The sequence below is a fragment of the Delphinus delphis genome, chromosome 15, assembly GCF_949987515.2.
Source record: "Delphinus delphis chromosome 15, mDelDel1.2, whole genome shotgun sequence".
NCBI lineage: Eukaryota > Metazoa > Chordata > Mammalia > Artiodactyla > Delphinidae > Delphinus > Delphinus delphis.
This window is the reverse complement of record NC_082697.1, coordinates 29,003,282-29,012,335: the sequence shown is the minus strand read 5'-3', so window position 1 is coordinate 29,012,335 and position 9,054 is coordinate 29,003,282. Positions and strand designations below refer to the sequence as shown.

Here is a 9,054-nt window from a genome sequence, read left to right as displayed (position 1 = left end):
CCCACCGGCCATCGCGGGCCCAGCGCGTGTCCTCGCTTTGGACCCAGCCATGTGGGGTCTCCTGCTCGCCTTGGCCACCTTCGCGCCTGCCGTCGGGTTGAGTCTGGGGGCGTCCGGCGCCTCGGTGCTGGGCCTGGCGTCGCCCGCGACCACCGAGGCCCCGGTCTCGACCCTGGCCCCGCGTAGCAGCCAGGCAGAGCTGTCCGCAGGGAACAAGAACGGTGAGCTTCCGACCCACGGCCCGCTTCTTCCGCGGGCCGGTTGTCCCACTCCTCTGCCCTCCGTGTGGCGACCCCTCCCCAGCACGCGCACACACACCACACACACGCCACACACGCCACACTCCGTGCCCAGCGCCTGTGTGGCGACCCTTCCCCACGCACACACACTCCCTGCCCGGTACAATGGCTGCTGAGTCAGCAGCCCCAGTTCCCTGCCAAACCAAGTCAGCAGTCCTGGGACAGGAACCAGTTGGATGCTATCTCTTCCAGCCCCAAACTTTCCCTTTTCACAGATGAGGAAACTGAGACCAGAGCCCGGAGGAGGGGAGAAAGAGGTGCAGACAAAGGAGGAGGGTGCAGAGCAAGACTGAGGGCAGGGCCTGGAAGGAAAGAACTGAGGAAGGGAAGAAGAGCTCTCTGCCAGGAGGAACGCGGCACTGCCTGGGGAAGGGAGGGGGAAGGCTGCCTGACTTCCCACCTTTTCAGATGTGGGAGTAAGAGAGGAGGAAAGCAAGGAGATTGGCAGCCTAGGAGGGCTTCTTGGGAGAGGCAAGTGGAACTGGTCCTGAAGGGTATCTCTGAATTAGGAAGAGCTGAAGAGGAGGGCAGCCAAGAAGGAAACAGTCAGTGCAAAGGCACAGGGCACCTAACACAAAAATGTACAGCATGTTCTAGGGGCATCTGTGGAGCTAGGCTGGGTGGGGAACTAGTGGCACCTGCCCTGTGCAATGAATACTTTGTACTGAAGGGCAGGCAGGGCAGGGGTCCAGCTCTGGAAGGCCTGAGCACCCGGGCAGACATGGATTTGAGGACAGGACATCTCAGCTCAGACGGCAAACATAATGATGGAGGTGGTACAGAGGCTTTGGGGCATGAGACCGAGTCTGGAGCTAAGGAAGGCTCCTTGAAGTGTATCTGGGCTGGGATGCAAAGGAAGAATGGGAATTAGGCAATAAAATCAAAGGTGGTGGATGACAGGGAAAGGGACAGCCGGGCAAAGAAGGAGTTAAAAAACCAAATTCAGCTCTTTGGAGTAAGCAGATAGTTCCTAGTGGCAGTGTAGCTCTCTATTGGTGAGGGCCAAGCCGTCAGAGGGGAGAAGGAATCAAGGAAGTGGCTGGAGAGGTAGGTTGGGGGTCAGACTGTGGGCCTTTAAGTCCATGCCAAGGTTCTTGGATATGTGTGGTGGGGCCTGTTGTGGACTTGCAGGCTTTCTTGGGCTGGCAGACCTCTCCATCTGGGGTTTTGTGTCATCCTTTCCTTCCCTGGTGCTCTGCCTCCTTGGTCCCCAGGGACCTCAGAACAGCATGTCCGGATTCGAGTCATCAAGAAGAAAAAGATCATCATGAAGAAGCGAAAGAAGCTAATTCCCCCCAGACCCCCGGTGACTGCCAGGGCTTCAGTGACCACCAGCCCCGCAAGGACCCTTGACCTCCCCGAGAAGCAAGAACCAGGTACCACCGTTCCAGGGGCCCTGCCCAGACTTGCAGTCTCTGGGGCACAAACTAATGTAGCTCTTGGTCCCCTGGGCATAGACATGCTCCCAGCCTGTCCAACACACTGGCAAGCTTAGGCTCAGCTTCCTGTGTGCCCTGACCACTCTTTCTCTGGTCCCATTTTACTGCTCTGTCCCTGTCCCAGACTGTCCCCCTTTGGGCCTGGAGTCCCTGCGAGTTTCAGATAACCAGCTTGATGCATCTAGCAGCCAGTCCTTTGGTCTTGGACCGCACCGAGGACGGCTCAACATCCAGGTCAGCAAGGCAACCCCTAGGACCTCCTTACGTGCCCCTCCCACCTTCGGTTAAGGCTTACCCCATACTGCCTACCTGGTTCTGATGACTATGTCCTGTGCCCACAGTCAGGCCTCGAGGATGGTGACCTTTTTGATGGTGCCTGGTGTGCCGAGCAGCAGGATGCCGAGCCCTGGCTTCAGGTGGATGCTAGGCACCCCACCCGCTTCTCAGGCATTATCACACAGGGCAGGAACTCCATCTGGAGGTGAGGCAGGATATCTCCAGACCAGGGAAGTCATGGGCAGACTCAGGAGGACTGGGGTGGGAGTCCTGGGAGCCACCCATCATCTCTACCCATCTTTCCTGCCAGGTATGACTGGGTCACATCATACAAGGTCCAGTTCAGCAATGACAGTCTTACCTGGTGGGGGAGTAAGAATCGCAGCAGTGGGATGGACGCGGTGAGAGGTCCCATGGTGGCTGGGGCCCTCTATGCTGAGAGTTGGGCTCCTGGCCCACTGTAGGGTGCTGGGCTGGGCTGGGGCTCCTCTGAGGACAAGGAACAGTGTCCACTTGGGCATCCCAGGAGAAGGGGAGTTGTTGTCAGGATGGGTGGCACCCAGCAGACAGCCTTGGGAGGCAGGCTGCTTTGGATGCCTGTATCCTCCCCAAATCCTTTCTCCATGCCACAGCCTCCTGCTGGAACACCCTTTCTGGTGATGGGCCCCTGGTCCTTGCATCACTTCTCAACTCCTCATAGCTCTGGCTTCCCCATCTCAATGACCCCTTTTTACCCCAGGCTACAGTGTGGGGTCCTGGCCACCTCCAGGATTGGCTGCTCCTGAGTCACATGGCCATATTGGTCTAATGAGCTGTGACCAAAACGGAAAGCGTGGCTGCCTAGGGCTGCCTGCTGGCAAAGGCTGTGGGCAGCGGTCTGTGTTTGACATAGTGGGCAAGTCTCCAGCTGAGCCTACCGGGGTGGATTTTTCAGTGAGCTCAGCGGCCTGAGCTCCTTCCCTGGGCCCTCCGCCAGGCTGGCTGCTGCGGTTCAAGCCACCCTTACAAAGAACTTGATGCCCCCAGGTATTTCCTGCCAATTCGGACCCAGAGACACCCGTGCTGAACCTCCTGCCTGAGCCGCAGGTGGCCCGTTTCATTCGCCTGCTGCCCCAGACCTGGCTCCAGGGAGGTGCATCCTGCCTCCGGGCAGAGATCCTGGCCTGCCCAGTCTCAGGTGGGCTATAAGACAAGGGTTGGATGGGCAGGGCGCACCCTCCACTGGGAACTCCCCCTTTATTGCGAACTCATCCTCTACCAGATCCTAATGGTCTGTTCCCTGAGGTCCCTGTGCTGGGATCCTCCGACACACTGGACTTCCGGCATCATGATTATAAAGCCATGAGGAAGGTAACCACTATGACCCAGGTGGGAGGATCTGCCCATCTCAGGTCCTCCGCCTACCAGGGCATAACTGGACATGATTGCCCTCATGTCCACCCTCATCTCACCCTCCTGTTGACCCCTAAACTGCCCCCATTTCCCTTGTTATGGCGCCTCCCTTATTCTGACCCTTCCTTCTGGTCTGCTGCTGCCCACTCCTGTACTGTGCCATGGTGTCCCCATCTGTATGGGCCACCACAAGCTTTTGAAGTCCTTCCGTGGCCACATGTGGTCTGACCCCTGGGTCTGATCCTCCCATGCCCTGCACCATGGGAGGTGCACTCCACCCCCCAGCTGATGAAGCAGGTGAACGAGCAGTGCCCCAACATCACCCGCGTCTACAGCATCGGGAAGAGCCATCAGGGCCTGAAGCTGTATGTGATGGAAATGTCGGACCAGCCTGGGGAGCATGAGCTGGGTACTGGCAGGTGGGGTGGGAGAGGTGGGCACAGTGGCGGGGAGGGACAGGGGCACGAGCCAGTTGCGAGCACCTGTGTGCTCCCAGGAGAGCCTGAGGTGCGCTACGTGGCCGGCATGCATGGGAATGAGGCCCTGGGGCGGGAGTTGCTCCTGCTCCTAATGCAGTTCCTGTGCCGTGAGTTCCTGAGAGGGGACCCGCGGGTGACCCGGCTGCTCACCGAGACGCGCATTCACCTGCTGCCCTCCATGAACCCTGACGGCTATGAGACTGCCTTCCGCCGGGTAGGCCACTTGGCACGAGGGCCAGCCTGCTCCTTCCGTTGTGGTGCCTGGAGCCTGCTCGGCTTGAACAGACTTCGTCCCTGGCAGGGCTCGGAGCTGGTGGGCTGGGCAGAGGGCCGCTGGAACCATCAGGGCATTGACCTTAACCATAATTTTGCTGACCTCAACACACCACTGTGGGAAGCAGAGGATGATGGGCTGGTGCCTGACACTGTCCCCAACCATCACCTGCCACTGCCTACTTACTACACCCTGCCCAATGCCACTGTGAGTATTCTGGGGGCAGTGGTGGAGGGCCACCCTAGGGGCCTTTGTCTCTGTCTCCCACCCCCCTGACCTGCCCTTGTCCAGGTGGCTCCTGAAACGCGGGCAGTGATCAAGTGGATGGAACGGATCCCTTTTGTGCTAAGTGCCAACCTCCACGGGGGTGAGCTCGTGGTGTCCTACCCCTTCGACATGACTCGGACTCCGTGGGCCGCCCGTGAACTCACGCCCACCCCAGATGAGGCAGTGTTTCGCTGGCTCAGCACTGTCTATGCTGGCACTAATTGGGCAATGCAGGACCCAGATCGCCGACCCTGCCACAGCCAGGACTTCTCCTCGTATGGCAACATCATCAACGGGGCTGACTGGCACACAGTTCCTGGGAGTATGTGCCCAAGGGTGGGGTTAGCTCCGTCCCCATAACTGCCCAGTAAGACAGTCTGCTCTCACATAACCACTGGTGTCAACTGTCACCAGGAATGTGTCCCAGAGGAGGGCACCAGGAGGGCAGGGCTCCCATCCCGCCCCTTTAGGCTCCAGTGTCTGCGGTACCCCTAGGCATGAATGACTTCAGCTACCTACACACCAACTGCTTTGAGGTCACTGTGGAGCTGTCCTGTGACAAGTTTCCTCACGAGAACGAGCTGCGCCAGGAGTGGGAGAACAACAAAGATGCCCTTCTCACCTACCTGGAACAGGTCGGACCTGAATCCCCCCTGTGCCCAGCCTGCCCGAGTCACTCCTGACTGGTCTCTTCTCCATGTTGATGCAACTCCCAATAGGGAGCTGAGCCTAAGGTCAGGCTGAGCATTCTGACTCACAGGTGCCATGGGTCACACTCACTCAGCATCAGATTGACTTGGAGGGATACAGGACAGGAATCACGGTTTGCCAGCGGGGTGGCGTAAGACATTGTTAGCAGGTGGGAATAGACCTGACAGCAGTCCAGGCAATTGTCCATAGAGCTGACCCAGAGCTGTTCTCAGAAAAGAGTCCGATTTTGCAAGTGCAGGAAATGCCCTGGCATAGACACTTCACTTTTCACAGAACTCATGTCCCTTGGAATGACTCCGTAAGTATAGTTTCCAAGAGTTCTAAAACACAAGGCCAATAACAAGAGTCACTGAACTCGGGAAAGCCCATAGATATGCCCTCCTGCCAGGCGTTTATAGTTCTCCCAATCCAGATGCAATTTGTCAATAAGGAGATATTTTTACCAGAGTATTGTCACGTAGAAACAGAGTAGACGCACCACCTCTATCAAATTTGTGGGAAACAGAGCCAGAAAATGAACTGAAGTCCACATTTTCACACAGAAGGAAAGGGGTTTTGATAACCTTTTCCCACACAGGTGCGCATGGGCATTGCCGGAGTTGTGAGGGACAAGGACACGGAGATTGGGATTGCTGATGCTGTCATTGCCGTGGATGGGATTAACCATGATGTAACAACGGGTGGGTGTGTGGGGGAGGGGATGGGGGGAGGTGTGGGAGGCTTTAGCTGGGTCAGAAGCTGAGGACCACTGGACTCTGATCTTGCCTTTCACTCCTCTCAGCATGGGGCGGGGATTATTGGCGCCTGCTGACCCCAGGGGACTATGTGGTGACTGCCAGTGCTGAGGGCTACCACGCAGCGACTCGGAACTGCCGGGTCACCTTTGAAGAGGGCCCTGTGCCCTGCAATTTCCACCTCACCAAGACTCCCAAACAGAGACTTCGAGAGCTGCTGGCAGCTGGGGCCAAGGTGCCCCCGGACCTTCGGAGGCGGCTGGAGCGACTGAGGGGACAGAATTAACACCTCTAGCCGAAGAGCCCCAGAGCCTTGGGCAGGCTGGACCTGTCCAGAACTGAAGGAGGGGGCACGGAGAGTTGGGAGGGAGGGACAAAGTAGGGGGAAAGATGCTCAGGCTCATTAAAGCTATTTGGCACCTCAGCCAATATTCCTGTGGTCTCTATGTCCCAGGTCCTCCAGCTGGGCCAGGCCTCAGCTTCCCCGATCCTATTCTGCACACACTTGTATACTCTCATCAGTCGACTTCTGGAAAAATAGTGTGGAAAGAGGATCCCACCTGGGTTCTTCCTGAACCAGGGCTTGACAGAGCAACTCTTCAACCCATCAACTTCTGCGGCAGACACCACTTGGTGATGTGAAACATTCTGTAAGCACCTGCTCAGTGCCAAGCATGCAAGGAGTCAAGGATAAACAGTGCCCATCAACCTCCTGGGGCTCCCAGTCAAGAGGGGACAAGCGTGCCAAGGTGGAGGCTGGCTGCTGTGGGAGCAGAGACCGGGGAGGTGTACACATGGGAGTGAAATACAGTGCTGCGGGTCAGTCCGGATGCAATAGAGGTGACGGTTCTCGAAGTTTAGGTGGGAGGTGGGTATGGTGTCGGGGTGTGGACAGGGACAGCTCCAAGGAGAAAACCAGAGAGAACAGCTGAGAGCATTTGGGTTTGCTTCACCAGCCATTTTGGAGAGTGTTGGTAAATGACAGCATTCGATTCATTTCTTTCAGATTGAAGGGGAAGTTATGTGTCCGTCAGTATCTTGCCACGAAAATAACCCACTCTAGATATTTCAAGAAGAGGGGAATTTAATGTTGGACATTGGGTATAAAGGTGTTGGAAGAGGGCTTCCCTGGTGGTGCAGCGGTTGAGAATCCACCTGCCAATGCAGGGGACACAGGTTCAAGCCCTGGTCTGGGAAGATCCCACATGCTGCAGAGCAGCTAGGCCCGGGCGCTACAACTACTGAGCCTGTGCTCTAGGGCCCGCAAGCCACAGCTACTGAGCCAATGCACGACAACTACTGAAGCCTGCACGCCTGGAGCCCATGCTCCACAACAAGAGAAGCCACTGCAATGAGAAGCCGGAGGACACAGCTAGAGAAAGCCCGCACGCAACAACGAAGACCCAATGCAGCCAAAAATAAAAAAAATAAAAAAAATATATATTCCAATGAATGAAACATACCAAATGTCAGTAATAAGCAAGACACATTCCTTTGGGGAAACTGTTAAAAAAAAAAATCAAGTCTGTATATGCAAATAAAGCAAGGAAATGCAGTCTTTAAAAAAAAAAAAGATGTTGGCAGAGCTAGATGAGAAAAAGGGAGAAGGGAGTTTTACTTAGAAGTCAGGAAGCTGATAACACCCTTGGTTTGGGTTTTTTGTTTGTTAGTATTTTTTGGCTGTGTTGGGTCCTTGTTGCTGTGCGCGGGCTTTCTCTAGTTGTGGCGAGTGGGGGCTACTCTTGAGGTGCACGGGCTTCTCAGTGCAGTGGCTTCTCGTTGCAGAGCATGGGCTCTAGGCGTGTGGGCTTCAGTAGTTGTGGTGCGCAGGCTTAGTTGCTCCGCGGCATGTGGGATCTTCCTGGACCAGGGCTCAAACCCGTGTCCCCTGCATTGGCAGGTGGATTCTTAACCACTGCGCCACGAGGGAAATCCTGGTCTGGTGTTTATAAGCCTGATGTTGGTGCTGGTGCTGGAGCCCACTGTCACCTGTGGCCACCAGTAGCCAGCTGTGATCACTTGTGGTTGCCTGTTGTGGCTGGAATCAGATTTCTCCCTTCCTTCCACTTTCTAATCTCCAACCTATGAAGTCCACTGGCAAAATCTAACTGTAACCTAGTTTGCAAAGAAGTCCACGAAATGTAGTTTCCAGGCACCTTAAGCCCCCTGCAATTCAGAGGAGAGCTTGCAAGGGCAGGAATGTGGCAAATACTAACAGGCAAACTATGGCACAAAGACATCCATGTAGCCTATTATGTAAGCTTTGCCTAGTGCTGGGCTGTTGTATTGTCTCTGTCTCTGCCTGTCTCTCATTTTCAATCTCAGATCACCATGAGGGATTAGTACCACATCTCCCATCTCCCTGCTCCTTTTCTCCCCATCTCCAATGCTTCTTGTACAGCAGAACTTTTTCCAAAAAAAAAAAAAAATTATTCATTGAAGTTTAATATATATAATTAAAAGTACACATAAGTGCACAGCTTATTGGCACAGTAAATTAGAAGACATGACTCAACTGTAATTACAACAAACTCCAAGTGTTAAGATACAGGCACCTTGAAAGTAAAAAAAATAAAAAAAGATGTATCATGCAAACATTAATTAAAGGAAAGCAGGAGTGGCTATCTTAATATCAGATAAAGTTGACTTCAGGGCAAAGAAAATTACCAGAGACAGAAAGGAACATTATATAATGATATAACTGAACACAGCCAGCCTTGTCTGCTGGAAGTTTCCAGTGAATCTTTCCCTTCTCTCTTAGGTACCCTAGGAACAGCTAGTTCAGCATAACTGAAATGACATGTGAACTCAAGCTCTGAATTTCCCCCATTTCTAGTAAGACATTTCCCTGGCCAGCAAACTCCCTCTGTTACATAGTTGTCAAGGGATTCCAAGGTTCCTTCTACTTTCCTCATAAATATGCAAAGTGGAGTGAAAATGGGGCCCCTCTCCTGCTCTTTTAACACCGAGATCAGCCCTTCCTGGCCTAGCAAGCCATCTTTTGGATAATGGGACTTTGAGGCATTATATGCATGATCCCAGCTCTTTGCCGAGAAGTTCCCTCCAATAAACCCTTATTTGTGTCTGTACCATGTGTCATTAGAGGTGTTTGTCTTTGCATTATGCTTGACATATATGACAAGATGAAGAACACTCAGCGTCATCTAGTAAAACTGAAGGCAC

At 54.4% G+C, this 9,054-nt stretch overlaps 1 protein-coding gene across 1 annotated transcript; it reads left to right on the top strand.

The window, feature by feature from the left end:
- CPXM1 (carboxypeptidase X, M14 family member 1) lies at nucleotides 1-6,283 on the top strand. The gene is made up of 14 exons (XM_060032857.1): nucleotides 1-221; nucleotides 1,514-1,675; nucleotides 1,863-1,972; nucleotides 2,080-2,219; nucleotides 2,325-2,415; nucleotides 3,041-3,191; nucleotides 3,276-3,364; nucleotides 3,692-3,815; nucleotides 3,903-4,099; nucleotides 4,187-4,366; nucleotides 4,451-4,748; nucleotides 4,922-5,061; nucleotides 5,715-5,817; nucleotides 5,919-6,283. The coding sequence occupies exons 1-14, from the start codon at nucleotides 50-52 to the stop codon at nucleotides 6,155-6,157; spliced, it is 2,196 nt and encodes a 731-aa protein (XP_059888840.1). The 5' UTR covers nucleotides 1-49; the 3' UTR covers nucleotides 6,158-6,283.
- Nucleotides 6,284-9,054: the final 2,771 nt, after the last annotated feature.